This window comes from Ambystoma mexicanum, chromosome 3p (genome assembly GCF_040938575.1).
Source record: "Ambystoma mexicanum isolate Mex_15411 chromosome 3p, UKY_AmexF1_1, whole genome shotgun sequence".
Classification (NCBI taxonomy): domain Eukaryota; kingdom Metazoa; phylum Chordata; class Amphibia; order Caudata; family Ambystomatidae; genus Ambystoma; species Ambystoma mexicanum.
Window position 1 is genome coordinate 434722776 of NC_090925.1, and position 22299 is coordinate 434745074.

At 48.0% G+C, this 22299-nt stretch overlaps 1 protein-coding gene across 1 annotated transcript in view; it reads right to left on the bottom strand.

Moving 5' to 3' along the window:
- CSTF1 (cleavage stimulation factor subunit 1) overlaps positions 1 to 22299 on the bottom strand; it is a 272321-nt gene that overhangs the window by 128635 nt on the left and 121387 nt on the right. The window contains exon 3 of the mRNA XM_069651119.1: positions 8943 to 9220. Coding sequence (XP_069507220.1) covers positions 8943 to 9220 — 278 coding nt within the window. The remainder of the gene's footprint in view (positions 1 to 8942; positions 9221 to 22299) is intronic.

Consider the following 22299-nt stretch of genomic DNA (forward strand, 5'->3'; position numbering starts at 1 on the left):
ACGGGGGCTGAGCGCGCTCCCCGTTGCCGGAGGGGTAAAAACACTTCCTGGACTGGGCCACACAAATTCCCCCCCCTCCCCCCCCCCATCAGCGAGGCGGAGGCACCTGGGGTGGAGTGACGGCGCAGGCAACGCACGGCCGCGCTCCCCCCAGCAGCAACACCAGGATACGGGCAACCTCTCCCCCCCGAATCCGGCGAATTGCGGGACAGGGACCCGCATGAGGGAGACGGCACACTCCAGAACAACAACAGCGAGGAGCAGCGGGGACTGAGGGCACACCCCCTCCCCAATAGGCATCTACCCCCCAAAAGCCTAGCGGACTGACCATCCTCGGGGCGTGACTGCGGAGGGAGCAAAGGCCCATACCGCCCCATTGGCATAAACCACTGGTCGTACACCCCACATAGGGGGAATAACTCCTGGAGGGATCACGCACGGTGAACTACAGACAACCCCCCCCCAGTAAACTCCAGACCCTCCATCGAGCACGCCAGAACAGGGGGCCGGCTCTCGGCAACCTACATAATATCACCAGGGCTCAGGATCAAGGACAGAGGGGCAATAGATAGACGCCCGACAAGCCCACCCCAACTTGGCCTCCACGACAATCCCTGAGGGACATCCACGCGATCCACCCGGGCCTAAATTCACACACAAACTACTGCCCTGGACATGGGTAAAGACAAGGCCAAGCGGCAGACCCTGCAGAGTAAAATGGACCTCTACACTGTGGAGGCCCCCTCCCGACAGGAGACACATAGCCTGGTGGAACCAGGCAACAGGGAAGAAACTCAGGACCCCCAACTCTCCCTGAATGATGTAATGAAGGCAATTGGGGACTCGAGAACGTCGCTGGAACTCAAAATAGGCGGGGTCTCCACGGAAGTATCTCTCCTACGCCAAGATCTCCGTAACTTATCGTCCAGGGTCGGAGAAGCGGAACAAAGAGTGTCGGACACAGAAGATAACGTCCGCCAGTTGGAGCAACAACTTGCCATAATTGCCCAAAAAGTCAACCAACTTGAATACCGAGCCGAAGACAGTGAGGGCAGGGCACGTCGCAATAACCTCAGGATCCTTGGGATCCCGGAAAAAGAGGAAGGCCCCAGTGTCGAACTTTTCCTAGAAGACTGGCTGACTCACATCTTCGCCCCCAGGAAACTGTCGAAATTCTTCTCTATCGAAAGAGCACACAGGGTACCCACCGGGCAACCTGCCCCAGGAGCCCCGCCCAGAACAATAATTGCACGTCTCCTCAACTATCGGGACCGAGACGCTATCCTGCAGATGGCACGGGCCTCCGGTCCGATCACATACAATGGCTACAAAGTGGGGTTCTACCCGGACTATACTAAAGAGGTCCAAAAGGCCCGCCAATCGTTTGATTCTGTCAAGAAGAAACTCGACTCCTTATCAATCAAGTTCGCTCTCTTCTTCCCTGCGATGCTCAAGGTCCACCATGAGGGCACAACCCACCTATTTCACAACCCCAAAGAAGCATGGGACTGGCTTGAAACGCAAATCCTCAACGGGCCTGCGGCCCGACGCCCGCCCTCTGGACCGCCTGTTCGCAAACCCGGACCTGGGCAGAACTCGCCACCCCACACTCAGACAGTCTCGGAAACCGAATCGCCACAGCGCTCCCCCAAAAATACCACAGGGAACGGATGAGGCCTGGGCACCATAGAACTGAACTCGCCACGGGATACTACGGCAACTACATTATTGCGGCCGCCACCGTTTAGGCACCGCAGTCCCAAGCGCAGTCCGGGTGATCCTGCAGTGGTTACCACCCGAGTTCGGATCTTCCCGAGGAAGTTGCAGTTCACCAAGTTATAAGTTTAAAGTTTAATGTTTGGGCGACAGGTGCTCCCAGTTGGGGGGGAAGTACAGGGTGGGGGGAGTTTCGGGGACCTAAGGAAACGTATTCACGAGACAAAAAGGCTGGATGCAGACGAATGTAGGCAGGGTAAACATGCACTCTCCTTGGTCGGGACCGTGGACGCGATGGTCTGCCGGTCATCAAGCATTTCAGTACGGAAAGGCCCCTGGAGGTCTCCCCTAAGAAGATACCGACACACGCCCCCAAAAAAAGTACAAATGCCACTCATCCTGCCAGACGCCCCACCAGAAGGTCTCACGCAGATAAGATGCACCCCAACAAGGTAACCATACTGTCCTGGAACGTCAACGGCCTCGGCTCCAGCATAAAGCGCAGGCTGGTACTCCAGTACCTGAACCGACATTCGCCGGATATTGCCCTCTTAAACGAAACGCACTTGATAGGCACAAACACCAACTTCTTCAAAAGATCCAACTACTCACACTTACCATGCCGGATTCACGAAAGGTGCCAGGGGCACAATGATACTCATCCACAAGCGTGTCCCTCTCCAGGTTAGGAAGGCCAGGATAGACCCCCGGGGCCGCTATGTGGTGTTGCTAGCGGACATCTGGGGTGAGAAATGGGGCCTGGCAGCAGTTTATGCCCCCCCCCACGCTGACGAAAGAACTGCTCTCCGAACTACAGTGTTTGCTCCTGGCAGAAGAAGCCGATACGTGGGTGATTGGAGGGGACTTTAATGAAGTTATGGACATCGCAGCCGATAGAACCCATAGGAGATCTGGAACACACCCCACCTCCACACCGCTCGCTGCATTCGCCGAGGCCATGGGACTAACAGACACATGGCGCTCACTCCATGGAGACGAGACAGGATTTTCCTTCTATTCGGGTGTCCATAAATCGTTCTCCAGGATTGATTATGCCTTCGTCCCCCGCAACATAGACCACAGGCTTCTCGACGCTGAATTCCTCGCAAGGGGAATTTCAGACCACTCTCCGCTCCTTCTAACCATCAAAAACTCCTGCCGCCGCCCAGATCGTAATTGGCGCCTAAACTCATATCATCTGCGTCTCCCGGAAATTGCTGAGGAGCTGGAAAAAAAGACTGTGGAATACTTTGAACTCAACGAGGGCTCCGTGGACTGCCCGATCTCGATCTGGGAGGCGTACAAGACAGTCCTTCGGGGGGAGGCTATTTCAGCGGTCTCCGCCTACCAACAACGCCAAGTCCGGGAGATCAGAGAAGCAGAAGCACGCGTCTTGGAGTGTGAACGACAAATCCTAATTCAAAGCACCCAAGAAGCAAAGGAAGCGATGCTCACGGCACAAGACGCCCTCAGCAATCTATCACTAGATAACGCACGGACTGCGCACCAACTAGTCCGGAGCCAAATATATGAACGGGGCGACAAAGCTAACAAGACTCTAGCCTGGTTGGAGAGACGCGAACAAAGCAGGGGACACGTAAGAGCCATCAGATCTCAAGATGGAACACTGTTGACAGAGGACTCTGACATAGTGGAGGCATTCGCCGCCTACTACAAACATCTTTATTCCCCACCCACCGAGAACCCGTCAATTGAACCCTCACGATACCTCGACCGAATCGAGATCCCGATGCTCCCCCAGCACCAGTCGGATCTCCTGAATGCGGACATCACTGATAACGAGGTGCAAGAGGCGCTGGCGCAGCTTCAACCCGGAAAACCCCGGGCCCCAATGGGTTCCCGACGGAGACATGGAGATACCTTGGTGGCATGCTAACAACCCACATGCACCGCATGTTCCTACGCAGCAGGGAACTAGGAGCACTCCCCCCGGACCTCAGGAAGGCATGCATAGTAGTTATACACAAGCCTGGGAAGCCTCCGGACGAATGCGCCTCCTACCGCCCAATATCCCCGATTAACGGCGAAGCAAAGGTCCTCGCCAGAACACTTGCTAACAGACTACTGCAGGTTATTGAGACCGTTGTCCACCCAGACCAATGCGGCTTCATGCCCAATAAATCAACCCGAATGAACTTACGCAGAGTCCAGTTGGCACTGTCCAGGGCAAAGGAAATACCTGCCCCACTCGCCCTCCTGGCGGTGGACTTTGAGAAAGCGTTTGACTCTGTGGGATGGGATGCCCTGTGGGAGATCATGGCTAGGATGAACCTGGGGCAGACATTTATATCATGGGTTAAACTTTTATATGCATCCCCGGAGGCCACGGTAAGGGTCAACGGCAGATCCTCAAAATCGTTCCCCTTGGGCCGGGGTACGAGACAGGGATGCCCGCTATCTCCACTTCTCTTCCTCCTGGCCATCGAACCGCTGGCAATTGAACTTAGAGCTAGCACCAACTGGACCGGTTTTGCTTGGCCAGGAGGGGGAGAAGATCGCCTCTCGCTCTATGCGGATGACCTGCTCATATACCTCAGCAACCCGAGCATCTCGTGCCCGGCTGTCTCCCTCATCCTCAGAGAATATCAGTGCTTTGCGGGCCTAAAGGTCAATGATGCCAAAACCATCTTCTTCCCGATTCAGGGTGGCGAGCCAGCGATCCCGGAGACCTGTCCATACCACGTCTCTATTAGGGAACTTAAATACCTCGGTATACGGCTTGATCCGACACTCGAAAGGTACCTCCAACTTAACCTTCAACCAGTAATTGAGCGGTTTAATAGAGACACCCCCCACTGGCAATCACTCCCTCTCTCGCTAATGGGCCGCACCGCACTATTCAAAATGATGACCCTCCCCAGACTGTTATATGTCCTCCAGAATGCCCCATTCCCCATCCCTCGAGAAACCTTCGCACTCATTGACAAGAACCTGCGCACACTGCTATGGGGTGGGAAACAATCCAGGATCGCCCTTGATACGCTCCAGAGATCAGTATGGGAGGGAGGCATCGGGTTACCCTGCATACGCACTTATTACCTGGCCACACAGATAGGGGTGGTGAATGATTGGATGCATGCAGACCACACACTGCCGCACACCCGCATTGAACTGGAGACCATGGCCCCATTAACACCGCTACAAATCCTCTATGCCACCCACGATCAACTCCCAGCGCTGCCCAAAATGACCCACCACATCCGGCGCGCCTGGCAGGACGCGCACATGCTAATCGGCTGGAAAGGACAGCCAACATTGACACAACCCATATGGCACAACGCGCTCCTCCCGGAAATAGTGAAAATGGGCTCCTTTGACCACTGGCAAGCGAAGGGAATACACACACTAGCACATGTGATACAAGGGGGGCACATCCTGGGCTTTGAAACTATGCGAGAACAATTCGACCTTGCACCCATGGACCGGTTTCGGCATGCGCAACTGACCCACGCCATCCGCACCCAATTCCCTAACATGACGATCACACCCCCCTGCTCTCCCATTGAGACCAATGTCCTCCCGCAGCGCATCTCCTCTAAGGTCATCTCCACCCTCTATCAGGCCCTTAACTCATTCGGGGCGGCACAGCTTGACGGGCTCAAAGCAAAGTGGGAAAGGGACGTAGGACCCCTGGAACCTGAGGATTGGGTGGAAGCACTAATGTTCCCCAGGGAAATTGGCATAGAATCCAAGCTCAGACTAATACAGCTGAGGATCCTCCATCGCTCATACCACTCACGCGCCGTAATGGCCAGATGGGGTGGAATAGAAGACGGGACTTGCATTCGATGCAAAAACGAACTCGCCACCTTCTACCATATGATATGGGACTGCCGGGTGATACAGGTCTTCTGGGTGGACTGTATTAACACAATCTCAGCCGCTCTGGCGACACCAATCCCTAGAGATCCCAAGATGATACTCTTGGGCATTGGGGGGGGAAGTAGATCTATCTAAATATGAGAAACTGTTTCTGGCAATTGCGTTGGGGGCAAGCAAAAGACTTATCGCAGCCAATTGGGGATCCGCCGACCCACTGAGTCTAAACCGCTGGAGCAACGAACTGGACAGGTGCGCAGCCACAGAGCGCCGGATTTATAACGCACGGGGCTGCCCCCGTAAATTTGGAAAAATATGGGGAAAATGGCTAGATCTCCACTGAGACCAGCGGGTGGGGGTACACTGGTAGTACTGTTGACACCGTTTGCCGGCCTCGACCTATTGACGTCCCGCGACCCATGACCCGGGGGGCTCATGATAGTTATTATTGCCATGCTGTCTTCATCCTATGCATACCGATGATTCATGTCTCATCATTGTTTGTTCCTTTAAGTTGTGTTGTTTAAACTCAATAAACAGAGTTATTAAAAAAAAAAAAGGATATGATAGGTTATTTATAACGCACTCAATACCCAGAGGTTTCCAAGCGTGGACCCGGGGATCGAACCTGTTGCTCTGTGTCGTCTTGCTTCCAAGGAGAGCATGTTGCCCCTAAGCTATCCTCCTATCCTCCAAATACTATCTGGACTAATATAGATGCAGAGGTCTGGGCATAGAATAGATATTTACACAGAGTAGCTACTACAGAGTATTTAGTACGCTATGACGGATACAGATAAAGGGGATATCCAATGGAAGTAAGATGAGAAGAATTATGCCACCACATAAAAGTGGAGCATTGCTTGAAAACAGTGTTTTTACCCAGAAAACAAAGCAAACTGTAAGAAACAACAATTTTCCAGTTCTTGCTCATAGGTGTCATTACAGTGACACCTACTGGATACAAAACTATTTCAATGACGTTAGATGGCAAATGTGTACGAATTTGCTGCCACCTTAGTGATGTGCCCCGACTTACTCCTTTTTTGGGTTTCTCGCACTATTTGCTGATGAGCATACATTGAGGTTGTGCAACAGTCAATGTATCGACTCTTCTATTCCATCAATGTAATGAGAGTTCTAGATGTCCAAAGCTTGATAGAACATGGATAGTTTTGTTCTACATTTTCTTTGATGTTTGTGACTTTTGTATTAAGCCCTTTAATGTGTATAATCAACTATTTCACTTTCTTAAAATTTTATCCTCTTGCTGTGGCATTATGGTAGCGGAATAAAGCATTTTCTCTGCTGTGGAGTGGGGGAATCTGGTATTTTTTATGCTGTATAAAGTAGCTCATGTCTCCCTTCTTCAGTCCCTCCACTGCTGCTCTATAAGGTCAAGGAAGTCAGTGGAAAAGGGAACTGGGGGAAACAAAACTACACATTGTATTCCACCTCGGAGTAACATCACACAGACATTGAGAGCTTAGGTTTCAATGTCTTATCAAGTGCCACTCTGAATCCATGAGGGGAATACATTCATGTAGTAGTCAATGGCCAACCATCTTAAATGATAGGTTGTTACCACGTGTTATGGTGTCAACTTAATTGCTCTGTTTTTGTCATGGCACGTTTATTGAGGCACTGGAGGCTTGACTAACAGCTCGTTTTTTCCAGTGCTGGTTTTGTTTCATTCATTTATAGAATATATATTTTACACTGGCACGACTTTCCCAAAAAACAGGAAGCAGACAAGAGGTTGTCCTGTTTATTCACACTGTTACGAATTGCAATAGTGTGTCAAAGTTACTACATGGTGGTGGTGAGAGAATAGGCTTTATAGTGAATGGAGAAGTTGAAAGTCAACCAATAGTTATTTTTTAATTGGAGCATGGGACAACGGATATACATTACAAGGTTTGAAATTGGAAGAGCTGGGAGCTTTTTAGCTACTGCTTGTAGCCTAGAAGAGCATGGTTAGCTTGACACCAAAAGCTACAAGGAGCTACTTTGGACTCCCCAGACACAGAAAAAAATACATCTATGTGAATTGAACTCTAAGCATTAGGGACAATCTATAAAACATTAGGACACATCCATACAACACTAGAGCATAATGGATCATAAATAATGGACAGAATTATATTTATCATCCTATGTGGAAGTTAAATTTGCAGAATGCCATTTACGATCTCCTGGGCCTTGTCCCACCGAGGTAGCTCCTAGTCACTGGTTAATGCTTGATGCCAAGAATCAGTTTTTAGCTCCTGCTTATCCAACCTTAATTTCGATTCCCGCAATTATTTTGGTTATACAAAATGTTCTGTCATTCTGTTACTGCCAGTTAAGAGTTGGCTGGAAAGAATGATAGACGTTTTGTAGGAGTCCTTCTAATTACTAACTGGGCAAACATGCAAGTATTATAACGATTAAGCGGGGGTGATGGATTGCACATGCCATGCAGCATGGACCTAGAAGGTCTACTTCTAATTAAATAATTCATAGGCCACTAGCAATAGGGTGTTAGTTACTAAATTGACCAATATTTGCCATTGAAATAATTTTTGAATGAAAATGATTTTGTCCAACAAAATGTTTCTTGCACTTGACATCCATCAGATGAATTCGGAACTGGAAATCTCTTCACAGATGCAACACAGAAAACATTTTACTTTTCATCGCGTTAATTCAATTTTCTCAGTACATCAGAACAGTCAGCTTCACCAATTCCTTAGTGGGCATGATGGTGGGAGAAGAATGCTTAGTAAAAGAAGTACTTAGAATATTTCACTTTGTTTTAAAAAGACAACATATTGGAAGAAAACATTGAAAGGATTTCTTAGAGACAATAACAAAAACAAAGATCTTGCCAATAAGACACACTGTTCGATTTTTCTGTCGTGTTCTCTTGTTTTGCGCTATTTGACAGCAATATACAAAAGCCAGCACACTCATTTGTCAAAGAGAAAAACAACAATTATTTGCTTTCCATCTTGGCTTCTGGAATAGTAAACATACTTGCATTGAACACAACGGGATATTCTGATCTTCATTGATCTGGCAAAGGGCCACAACAAGTCATTCTCATAATCAAGCCCATTATTTGGTGGCTCACCAGGCGCAAGATACTTTAACAAGCATACATTTCTCCTCCTACGGCACTAGTATACTTAATGAAGGCGGGCTTAAAACAGACTAAGCATCTAAACTTTCCAAGGAAAGATTGTTTTTATTCTAGGTCCTTCAACTTCAAATCTTTTACTAAACTAAATTCCTAAAATACAGAGCATTAGAGCATATTTCTTCAGAGACTACTACACAAGGCATGGCTGTTCTCAAACTGTACAAAGAAACAGGTGAATGATTGGAAAAGAATAGTAGTTTACCTCAATAGGCATAGCGCTTTTTGCCAGCATCCTCTCCGTGTCAAGTATCTTTATGGAAGCATCAGCAGACCCTGTGGCAATCAACTGCCCGTCTCGACTGTATGTGGCAACGCGACATGGCCCTTTGTGAGATGTGACATAACAGGTCTCATACTCTGAAGCTTCTGGAGACATCGTCTGAACATCTGCATCAAACTCCAAGTCAATGCCTGTTCCAGGTGCCACTGTGTCCGAGCGTCCAATCGCATACTGTACCGTACTGTCATCATTCTCCATGCCTAACAGAAAATAAATGCACCAATACAAGTATTTATGCAGTTGATAAAACCCAGGAGTGGCCACCTCATCCATTACAAAAAAACAAGATCGCCGACAGCAACTATTGCATCAAAACATATTTAAAAAAACATGGCTACTCCTCAAGACAAATGTATGCAGAAAAACAATTGGCAGACTGCAATTGAAATCCCTGGACATGCAAATATCCCTATATTTAAAACATCATGTTTGTATTTGAAATTGATACCTTTTTTCAGGCGAGTCCAAGGGTGTAATTATTTTCAAGCATGTTCACTTTGCTCACTGGGCATCAACATTAAATTTATCAAAAATGAATAAGGGACAGATTCGATGTAAATGAATAACATTACATCTATAAACAAAGTTTATAAGTAAAGTTGAACAAATGTGATTATACTACATGTGAAGGTTGGTCAGGAGTAGTTTCCAAAGTTTGGTCATGGATTCAGGACACAGTGTTCCAGCTAGTAGAGCATCAATCGGTCTTGGTTCTCTTCATTCTTGCGATTATTTACAGCTAGCTGGGGTAACCGGTGCTGCCAGTGTCCTGATCGAGTGGTGTCATGTGCCCTGGAGGATGTTGCTCTTGTCCTCTGGTCGACAAATCGTACTGCTGTTTGCTGTGTTTCAGAATCTCTTGAAATTAATTTTCACTTTGCATCAGATGGAGCTTTTTCGAGTGTTCGTTTTTTGTGCGGCACGTTTCAGTCACTTAATGGTTTCAGCACATTTGAGAAAATGTGCAAGAAAGACTGATTGTGCTCTCTTCTCATGAATGAAGTGGCATTTCTTCTCCCACGCACTCTTCTGGCTCTACTCTTGATCTCATCTTTAATTCTACCTACTCCTCCTCCCCTGTCTTCTCTTTACCCATCTTTCTGATCATGCTCTGCTCTCCTACACCCTGCTCCCCACCTCCCACTTCTTCAAATATTTCACTCGACGTGACCTCCGGAACCTTAGCCCTTCTCTCTTCCTTGATACCTGCTCTTCTTCTCTTCCACCTCTCTCCTATTTCTCCTCTCTCCAACCTGATCTTGCCCCATCCCCTCTGACTTCCTCTATCTCCTCTAGTCTCGATCAACTCTACCCCCCTCTCTTCTTTCCGTCCTACTCTTAAGCCTCCCAACCCTGGCTCTCCGCTCACCTCCTGTCCATGTGTCATCTCCTCCGTCGCCTTGAGCGATGTTGGCTCAAATCCCCTATTCTTTCTAACCAAACCTCCTACTTTTCTTATCACTCTCTATATGATTATTGCCTTAACCCAGCTAAACGCTCCAACTTTTCAAACCTCCTTCACTCCCAAGCCTCTCATCCTCGTATCTTTCAAACGCTCTCTCGTCTCCTCTCCCACCCCTGATCCCTCTTCTCCATCTCCTCTCCCTTTCTGACTTTGCCGACTTCTTCTCTGCTAAAATTCTCTCTTTGCCAAAAAATGTACTCCCCTCCCTCCTTCCACTCCCCCTCTGCTTGCATGTCTGAATTTTCTCCAATCACTCCTGCTGACGTCTCTCTCCTCCTAACTAAATCCCACCCTACTGCCGCCGCTACTGATCCCATCCGACCCTTCCGACCCTTCTTATTCCCAACATTTACCCCCCCCCCCATTCCTTATCTAACCTTCAATACTCGTCTCCCCTTGGCCACCTTCCCTACTGCCTTCAAGCAAGCCACGATTATCCCTATCCTGAAGAAACCTTCTGCTAATCACCTTCTTGCTTTCAACTTTCATCCAATCTCACTTCTACCTTGGCTCTCTACAATACTTGAATGCTTAGCCTATTCTCAGATCTCGACCTTTGTCACTAACCTCTCTCTCCTTCACCCTCTCAATCTGGCTTCCACCCCAAACACTCCTCCGAGTTCACTCTCATCTATGTTCTCAATTCCCTCAATCCTCACCCTCCTTGACCCCTCTACTGCCTTCGATACTGTTGATCACCCCTTACTTCCCAAAACTCTTTCCTCCTTTGGCTTCAAAGGCTCGGTCCTTAACTGGCTCTCCCCTTACCTCTCCCACCGCCCTTTTGCTGCGTCTTGGGGTGGTCGAACCTCCCCTACCTTCCCTCTGGACTACGGCGCTCCCTTCAGATCTGTCCACAGTCCTTTCTTATTCTCTCTCTACACTTCACTCCTCACCCCCATCATCTCTTCCTTCAGGACCTCTCACCATTTCTATGCTGATGACACCCAGCCGTTTCTCTCTCTCTTTTTCTTCCTTCACCCCTGACTTGCATCTAAATCGCTCTTCCCGTTTTACCGCCATTAAAAACTGGAGGTTATCTCACTCTCTCTCTTTAACACTGACAAGACTGAAGTCTTATTCTTTCCCTCTAACACACTTCCTCCCCCCACTCTCCCTCCTTCTATTAATTTTCCCCCCTTCTAACCTTCCCTCTTTACCCATCAGATCTCCCTTACCTCTCGTGCATGTCGCTACCACCTCTTTAATATCCGTAAAGTCTGTTCTTCTCTCACCTTCCATGCTACCAAACTTTGAATCGCCTCTCTCATCTTTTATCGCCTTTTCTACGGTTCTTCTCTCTTCTTCAGTCTCCATGCTTCTCATCTTGCCCCCCTCAAATCCATTTACCATTCTGCTATCCGCGCCCTCTCCCTTCTCTCTCCCCTTGACTCCACTCACTCTCTTAACTAGGCTGGCTTCCTTTGCACTCCCAAATAAAATGTCACTTCTCTTGCCCCTTTACACTGGAACTCCCTACCTCTCTATCTGCTCCATCCCCCACCCATTCGTCCATCCGCTCCTCCTTGAAATCACTCCTTCATTTCCCCCCCTCCCCCCGACACCTTATCCCCTTTTACCTTTCTCTCTCCCCCTCTAGTGCCCCCGTCATAGTTATCTTTATCTTTCCCCGTCTTTCCTGAGATCTCCTCTCTTCCTACCACTCACTTTACTCCCTACCCTCTCTCCCTCTTCCTTCCTTCCAAATTGTTCTAAATGCTGGCTTTCTGGTTTGATTCATGTATTTTTGCTTCTACGGTTCCATGTTTGATGTATTCTTGTTGTTAAACTGTAAAGCACTTTGGATTAAAGCGCTATATAAAAACAAATACAAATATCCCATATCTGGCGTGGCGTGATAAAAAGTAATTCATTTTAAAGGAATAACCAACATACCAAACATTTTCCTTAAGACACTTCCGAATTTTGCCTCCTATTACCTACTGTAGTCAATCGGGGTGAGCATGAATCGGGGTGAGCATCAGTGATTTAGGGTGTCTACGGAGTGAATTTGTTGCTACTGTTAGGCAGAGTTTGTATGCAGTACCCTTTGGGACCACTACACACAACTAGGACTACAGGTGTAAGCAAAACCAACCATCGGTATACGTCTTTACTACACAGTTTTGGTTGTGCTGCTGAGCAGCCAGGCTTATCTGAAGAGTGGAACGTGAGCTGTAATGATGTTACACAGAGGTCTACAATCACAAGTATTCAAATAGACTCTTATACTTAAGGTTTCTTGGTAAAACACTTAATTTATTTCAATCAGTTATAAAACATTCACTAGAAGCAGGAAATCTATATTACACAAAAATATACTTCAGTACTTAACATGGTACGGGTCTGAGGCATTTAAACTACTTTGAAGGAGGAGCAAAATGGCATTCAGAGTACTTTGAAATAGGAGCAAAAAGGCATAAGTTAATAAAAAGAAAATTACAGTTACTCTTAGATAGTGCAAATAGTAAGTTCACCAGAAGGGCCAATTCAATGCAATAGGTTAAGCCAAAGTCAATGGGCTAAAGTCTTGTATAGGATAAAGCGGTTCTGGTAGTTAAACGGAAAAGTCTTTGCCAAAGTTCTCAGAAGTAGTTGGTAAAAGAAAGATTCATATGTTGGGTCACAAGCTGAATAGGCCTGCAAGTTGCAAAAGTTCCAAGCACTTTCGCAGCAAGAGGTAAGTTTGCTGGTCGAGTTTTCACAGTACCTTGCAATGAAAAAAAAAGATGCAGCTGAAGACTTTGGTTCCTGGCAGTTCCTGCAGATCTCGCTGTTCCTGAGCCTCAGTCGTGGGGACAAGAGGGAGGACGTCGGGGGACTGCTGCACTGCACTGGGACTGGTTGCAAAGCTGGCAACTTGTAAATCCTCAGTTCTGGTAGCTATAGTCAAGCACACAAACTGGTGTCCCTCTCCCTGGTTATTCGGTTTCCTGCAGCACTCTTAGGAAAATACAACCAGCTCTGAGAATGGTATCCAGGTTCGAGTTGATTGGTCCCACCAACTCAAAAGGGAGAAGTCTCCTTGCAGGGCTTCTCGGTCGAGATGAACTTGGCGAGTCGGACCTGCAGCAGGGCTTCACCGGGCAAACCAACGGTCCAGGAGTTGCAACAGCCGTCCTCTTGAAGCTCGTCTTCAGTTATTTCGTTCCAGTGGTCGACTCTTCCTTCCAAGCCAAGAGTCTCGCCTTTTATCCAGTTTCCTCCCATTCATTCCAGCCTAGCTGCCAACCCAGCAGGGTGGCTTTCCTTGCCGGACAATCACCCAGCCAATCACGATAGAGTGCATTTGGGTCTCCTCCGAGACTAAGCAAAGGGAGTTTCGGGCACCTCCCTCACTTCCTGCCCACCCCAGACACTTGGGCGCCAGAGGCTGTCTTCAGTCCTGAAGCCTGCCAAAGGCAAAAGGAACAAAGGGAACAAACCTGGTTTGGCGCGCCGAGACAAACTCTAGAAGGACCTTTCCAAAAAGAAATGGCGTAAAAAGACCAGGACCTGTTCAAACAAAGGGGACTCAGACGCCATCTTGAAAAACATGGCTTATGCGATTCAACGCAACCGGTGTTCACGGTCGAGAAAAATCATGGTAGTTCATTGTAAAACCACTGCCACCAGCCATTTCGAGAGGAAAGGGTAGCATTTGCATGCTACATGAGTATCTAGACAAAGGGGATACTAGGTAACCCCTTCCACCACTCTATTGTAAGATAGGGTTTAGGAATTTGAAAAGTCTAGTAAAGTCATTTCACGTTACTTTCTCTGGGAAACAGTTTATCCCAGAGATGGTATTTAAACCTTGGGAAAGCCTGGAAAGGTTTCCCTGTGTCACTGCACTGAGGGTGCTGTGTGACACACATGAAAAGATTATGCCTATGGAGTTGTCTAAAACTCATAACCAAAGAACTTAAAGAGTAAAACACATTGAAAAAAGGTTCACACACTCCCCAGGTAAAATAATCAAGTCCTCTGCAACCCATATGGCAACCAGTGCAGTGGTACAATAAAAGTGCACCATTTTGTTTCAGGATGAGCACCTCAACCTGAAAGTTTGTTTGGGTCAAAGGCTGGTGGCAGCTTTATACTTTATGGCTGCAAAATGTAGTACCCTTTTGAACATTAGCAATCACTTTTCTCCGGTTTATGCAGAAAGCTGCTACAGAGTAGTTTTTAAACTCTACAATATATCAATTTTGTTAGTAACTATTCTTTGTGTGTTTCAACACAAGGAAATGAGGGACATGTTTATCTGTGGAAGAGAGGGTAGAGTGAATTAAATTAGAACATTGTTCTAGCGCATGAAATAGTTGAGGCCAAGTTGAACGGTCTATGAATTTTCAGAAAAGACCATTTCTTAATAACTTCTGAACCCTTTCAAAAATAAGTCTGAAATGTTCACGGTACATTGTGAAGGTATCTGACCAACATGGAACATTTTAGACTTTTGCATGTGCCTGTTGGGGAGATTATTAAAGTTACTCACCGTAGTGACTAAATACTCATAATCCATAGTCCTTTCCTCCATACTTGTGGGCATCCCCCCCAACATGGGCACAACACTGGAACCTTTGGCAGTGAAAAATTGAGTGTCCTTTAAATTTAGTATAAAAGGTGTGGGGGCACAGCCTCTGGTGTGGGACCGCCCCGCAGAGGCACCGCCATCCAGCGCCTCGCCTCAGTCCCCTTTGAACACATTGGACGCTTAGATACCTGGCTACTCTTAGTACAGATTAGCCCTTGGCACACTAGAGAGGGGTGGGATGTATGGAGGAAAGGGGACTATGGAGTACTCCAGTCACTACAGCAAGTAACTTTAATTACTCCTGCGACCCGTCCCCTTTCCTCCATCCTTGTGAGTGATTAGACCGAAGAACATAGGGTGAAGCTGGGATAACCCTGCTCATATCAAGGACGAAGCAAAAAGGTTCCTCCGAACCAAACTCTGCATGGCACCTGGAGCTGGCGTCCAGTGAGTAGTACTTACAGAAGGCCGACAGAGTGGCCCCAAATAGCCGCCTTGCAGCTGACATCCCAAGAAGCATGCCTCTGAAACGCGGTGGATGTGGCCTTGGCTCTGACTGCATTGGCATGTATCCCCTCAGGAACAGGTTTGCCCATGGCCGTGTTCACCTCTGAAATGGCCTGAACCATCCAACAGGCGATGGAAGCCTTTGAAGCCGGCGAGCCGGTTGAAGCCCCCAAAAGTCACAAACAATGCCTTGGACTTCCTGAAGGATTTAGTCCGAGATATAAAACTTGAGGACCCTCGAGGTCCAAGGAATGAAGGGCCCTATCCCCCTCTCACTGCGGGTTCTGGAAGAACACCGGCAGGCAGATCTCTTGATTCAGATGAAAAAGAGAACACCTTGGTCAAGAAGTTTGGGTGAGCGTGCAGGTTGTCCTTATGAAATGTGGTGGATGAAAACGCTGCCTGCAGCTCACTAACCCTGCAAGCAGAGGTGAGAGCCACCAATAAAAAAAACTGTCTTTAGTGTCACCAATCAGATGTCCACAGAGCCCATTGCATTGCCTCGAAAGGACTGCGCTGCAAAACTACAAGAACCACGTTGAGGTCCCAGACCGGGTGCGACCTATGTACCGGTAGAAAAAGCCTAGACAACCCCTTAAGGTGGGCCTTAACCATTGGGTTGCTCAGGGGAATTCTTGTAAGCCCCAATGGCTGCCAAGTAAGTGTGACAAGTATCCACCTGAACTCCAGAACCAGCCAGGTGTGCTGAAAAAGCCAGTACATCGTCCAGACCCTTGTCACGAGCCCAATGGCGGAACCTAGTCCATTTGCTCGTATACTGGGACCGAGTCGAGGGCCTCCTGGCCTGCTGAATGATGTCCCAGTTGTCATCCGAAAACTGAACATGCCGACGCCTAAGCTGGTCAGGAACCAGGCCGCCAGCTTGGCTGGGTCCTGATGTTCCACTGCCCCGCCCTGCTGCATCAGGAAGACCCTTGCTGGAGATCGGAAGGTAGACTGGACCCTGGAAGCACAACAGCAGCAGATCCGTAAACGAGGGTCTTGAAAGCCAGTGGGGGGGCAACCAAGAACTTGCAGATGATCTTTTGGACCAGAGGGGTGGGTGCAAATGCATCACACCGGCCGCCGCGCCAACAGATCTGGAAGGTGTCTCACAGTGACCCCCCCCCCCCCCAACCTGCCCATGAAGCAAACCTTGGGCATTTGTCATTCTGGGGAGATGCAAACATGTCCAGGTCCACGAACCCCCCCCCAACCCTGGAACAGGGGCCACAAGGAGTCTGTGTGCAGCTCCCACTCTTAGGTGTTGAACCCCAGGCGGCTCAGTTGGTCTGCTTCGCATTGCTGTGCCCAAGAAAGATGGACTTCAGAAATCCAAACCCATTCCATCAGGGCCCATTCCCAGATCAATACTGCCTCCAGACATAGGGAGGAGGAGGAGGGGTGGTGGTCAAGGGCGGGGGAGGAGGGCCATGGAAGGGGGGGGGGGCAGTTTACCACCCTGCTTGTTCAGGTAAAACACTATAATAGAGTCATCCGTCCTGACCAGAACTGAGCTATTCCCGATGAGGGGCAGAAACACCTTGAGAGCCAGGCCAACTGCCCAGAGCTCTAGCAGCTTGACATGCAGGAGGGCTTCCGTCCTCGACCATATGCCATGAATCACGTAGCCCCCCCCCCACAGCCTGAAAGAGAGGAGTCCGTCATCACCACCATGGTAGGTTACGGCCAGGAGAAGGGTTTTCCCACTGAAACATTGCCATCCGTCGTCCACCAGGGAAGACTGGGCAGCAGGAGCAGTGGTATTGGGATCCTGTCAGACTGAGACCCAGTCTCCAGAGGCCAATTGACCGCCAAGTGGAGCTGGAGGCGCCTCATCTTGACCAAGCCTGCTGTATAGTGAGCATGCAATAGGCTATCAGGCCCAGAAGGTGCTCGAACCACCATGCTGAGGTTGTCGTGTTGGTCACAAAGTGCCCCACTGCCTTGCGGAGGGACAGGAGCCTATCAGGCATGGGCAGCACACAGTGAATGGTTATGCTCCAACGCACCCCTCGGAAGACCAGGTCCTGGGATGGGCACAACTGCAACTTCTTCTGGTTGAGGAAACCCCAACTGATGCAGTCTATCCGCCAGACTCTGGCAGGAGTGCACCACCCTCTAAGGCACCCTCACCAGCCAGTCATTCAAACAAGGGTAAAGATGATGGCCCTCCAAGCAGAGAATATCCGCAACTGCGTTCATCAAATTTGTGAAGACAAAAGGGGCTGAGTTCAGGCCAAAGGGCAGCACCTTGTACACAGGCTCGGCTTTGTGCGCAAGAGTAATCATCTTGAAGTATTCTAGCAGTTAAGACAGATTCAGAAGTGACAGGTCTACGGCAAACCTCAGGCCAGCCTGGTTGTTCTTGGCTACATCAAAAATCCTGGAATAGTACCCAGAGTCCCTGTCTGAAAGAGGAACCGGCCTGCATCTCCAAGAGAGAAAGGACCTCCCATAAAAATAAGGGCAGGGAAGCAGATCTTACAAAGAGGAGGAGAGGATGGTAGAGGAAACGAAAGATGAAGACTGTGGAGAATAGAGCTAGGACAAAGGCTACCCCACCTGTATGGCACTTGCCGCTAGTGTAATGTCGCACAACAAACTGATCATACCATTTGATCTGTGTATGAATAAGAGCACCAATATTTTTGTTTTCACACGTATAACAATTTTAATTTTCTAATACATCCTTAAAAAAGCCTGTGGAGGCTACTGTGTATCTATACACATCTTCAACCACCTGTCTACCAACATACCTTGAGTTTTCATCGACAATCCTAAATTTCAGGCCAAATTTAGTGGTGTTGGGAACAAATGCTCCAGAGATTGGGTCATCTTAATTATAGAAACGGCAGAAGAACAAAGCAAGAAACAGATTGAGGAACTCAAACAGTTGGAAGACAAAATTAACACAGAATCCATCATTCCAGACATCAAAAAACAATTGGGGGGGAAAAAAGAAAAATCGAAGAAGAAATTAAGAAATTCAAAGGGTTCACACTGGACAAAGAAAATTGGAAACTTATAAAGGACATTCAAAACTACAAAGAGGAGAAGACGTACCCCTATCTACAACCGGGCTTCTACCAACAGCAAAATAGCAACACCACCACAAGGGGGGGGGGGCATATAACCAGAGGCCATCAAGGAAATTTGTGTCATTTTCAAACTCATAAAACAGCAGTGGCTCAGGCTCCCCACCAAGGGGACCATCCACATCATCAACAGGAGGCAATAAGGCAAGAAGACAACAATTTTTTCAAGGAAGAGGGAAACCAGGCAGACCGCGACAACAGGGATACCACAGGATGCAAACCTGACAGTGGACAACACAACCCCATCAGCAAACCTGGTGATTCCAATATTTAATTTAAGTAAATACACCCTGACACTATAAGACACATAAGTACTAAGTAAAGGACTCGGCTTTGTCCCCAAAAAGCAAAAGCAGACCGTTTCAACACAGAGGTCGAAATCAGACATTTTTTCCGGGTGATACAGCTACGATATTTCATCCGTAACTCCACAGGGGAAAAGCCAACAGACCACACCACGATGGGATTAAAACCCAAATCCACGTTTACCCCCATAACATCAATGGTTTGCCTTTGAGAACAAAATCTTAAGAGAAATGGAAATAATCTTCCAAACCAAAAACAATTACAGAGACAACCTCACAAAGTCAGAAAGACAGGCCTTAAAAAAACCTGGAAAGCAACAACCTCTTTATAGTCAAACCAGACAAAGGAGGGGGCATAGTCCTCTGGGGCAAGGATCTATATGATGAAGAAATTCTGAAACAACTCAGCGATACCCGGTTCTACAAAAAACTGGACACGAACCCGACCACACGCATACTAGAAGAAATCAAAAGTCTCATGCTTTTTGCTACCACACAAGGTTGGATCGATGAAGATGAGAAGTCTTTTCTCATAAAAACACGCGGTCATTCCGGCATTCTATTGCATCCCCAAGATGCATAAATATTTCACTAAGCCCCCAGGAAGACCAATTGTTTCCGCCATTGGGTCATCACTCGAGCCTCTGTGTATATATATATATATATATATATATATATATATATATATATATATATATATATATATATATATATATATGGGATACATTACTCACCGTAATCGTATTTCTGATGCTTGTATCTGCTTAGATTCACATGCTGTGCATAGGCCGACATCTAGTGGAAGCTGCGGAGTATTACAGTTTGTTTTTCGAAAGTCGAAAATGGGCGTCGACACAGGCGTGCCAGTAATACTATCCCTAGTGTGACGTCCACTGTACCCAAGATCCCTCACGCGTGTAGGATCCTCAGATTGTATTTTTTCTGACATGAGGAAGCATGAGGAGTAGCGTGAGTACAGATAATCCAAGCAGATAGACAGAAAGGTAAGACCACAAGCAATCATGCGCCTTCTCTCGGAGGGGAGGAAGGGTGGGTCGCATGTGAATCTAAGCAGATACAAGCATCAGAAATACGATTACGGTGAGTAATGTATCCCTTCTGAGGCTTGTGGAATCTGCTTAGATCACATGCTGTGCATAGATTAGCGAGCAGTACCAGAAGAAGGAGGTGGGATGTGAGAAGGGTCATGAGCAAACAGGTGTCTTAGAACCGCTTGTCCCACTTGTGTATCTGCCTTGGAATGAGTGTCAATGCAGTAATGCTGAGTAAAAGTGTGAATAGAGCTCCAAGTAGCCGCTTTGCAAATGGTGTCGAGGGGAACATTTGCAATGAAAGCCAGAGTGGCACCAATGCCTCTAGTAGAGTGGGCCCTTGGCGTAAAAGGCAGAGTCTTTTCAGAAAGAGAGTAACACAGCTGTATACAGTTGATAATCCACTTCGAGATAGCGCCCTTAGAGACGCGATCCCCCTCTCTGCCTGTAGCTACGGAGACAAACAGTTGATCTGTTTTCCTTAGCGGTCTGGTTTTATTTACATAGTATAGGACCGCCCTACGCACATCTAGAGTGTGTAGTTTCACCTCAGCCGAGCTTTGCGGGTTCTGGAAGAAAGCCGGAAGCTCGATGGACTGGTTTACATGGAACTTGGATATGAATTTAGGTGAGAACCTAGGGTGTGTGCGTAAAACCAGTTTGTCCTTGTGGATAGTAAAGAAAGGATCCTGCACTGACAGAGCCTGAATTTCACTGACCCTTCTTATGGAGGTAATGGCTACTAAGAAGGCCGTTTTAAAAGTCAGGTGTTTGAGACTACTTTTATGCATGGGTTCGAATGGGGGTCCCATGAGCTTAGCTAGCACCACGTTGAGGTCCCATCCTGGCGGTGGGTTAGAAATAGGAGGGTGAAGTCTCTTTACTCCTTCCATGAAGGCTTTAACCACTGGTACTTTCCACCACGAGACCTTGTTATGGGATGTGGTGTTAGCCGAGAGGGCTGCCAGGTGTACTTTCAGCGAGTTAAAAACCAACCCTGCATCCAGCAGGTGGAGCATGTATGTTACAACGTTGGAAGGAGTGCAATCAACCGGGTTGATTTGTTTATACTGGCACCAGATAACGAATCTTTTCCACTTATCAAAGTAACAGTGCCTTGTATTTGGTTTCCTGGACTCCTTTAGAATGTCCATACACCTCTGAGGTAATTTGAGATGTCCAAACTCTATGACTTCAGGAGCCATGCTGCTAGGTTCATAGAGTTGGGTTCCTGATGCACTGTTTGACCCTGCTGCTGGGACAGTAGGTTGTACCAGGCTGGGAGTCTGATGGGTTCGCACACCGCCATCCTGCGTAGGTGTGGAAACCATGGTTGTCTCGCCCACCTGGGAGCAACTAGGATGAGCGTCATCGATTCCTTGTTCATCTTGTACACCACCTTCCTGATGAGAGGAGTTGGTGGAAAAGCGTACGCAAACATCCCTGACCAGTTCATCCACAGGGCATTCCCTTGGGAGTCCGGTTGGGGGAACCTGGATGCAAATCCTGGGCATTGTTTGTTTTCGCTTGTGGCGAATAGGTCTATAGTGGGGAAACCCCACTGAGAGAAGAGATCTTCTACTACGTCTCTGTGAAGGACCCATTCGTGTTCTTCTGGGAGGGAGTCTCTGCTTAGAGCATCCGCTAGGGAATTGAGCTCCCCTGGAACATGTTGCGATGACAGGAAGATGTTCCGTCTGAGTGCCCATATCCATATTTTCTGGGCAAGCTTGGACAGATTTGGCGAACGAGTCCCTCCTTGTTTGTTCAGATAGAACATGGCTGTCGTGCTGTCCGTCCTGATCTGCACCGACAAGTTCAGTAGATGGGGCTCGAACGCCCTTAGCGCTTGGAATACTGCCAGAAGCTCTAGCAGATTGATGTGGTTTTTGGCTACTGAGTGAGACCAGAGACCCTGAGCTGTGTGGTGGAGATGGTGAGCTCCCCACCCAGTCAGGCATGCGTCTGTAGTCACCACTGCCTGTACTTCTGGATCGTAAAAGGGTTTTCCCCTTGCGAGATTCTCTCTTGTCCACCAGAGTAGGCTTTGTACTAGTGTTGGCGAAACGACCACTAGATCGTCCCACTGACCACTTGCCTGAGACCACTGTTTCGCCAACCATTCCTGCATGGGGCGCATGCGCAGACGCGCGTGGGGGACCAGGTAAATGCATGACGCCATCATGCCCAGTAACCGCATTGCTTTGCGTACTGTTATCTGTTGACCTGACTGATAATGCGGAATTTGCAGAAGTATATTCCGAATTCTCTCTTCCGAAGGGAAGGTCAATCCTTTCTGAGTATCTAGGATAGCTCCTAGAAACTGTTTTGAG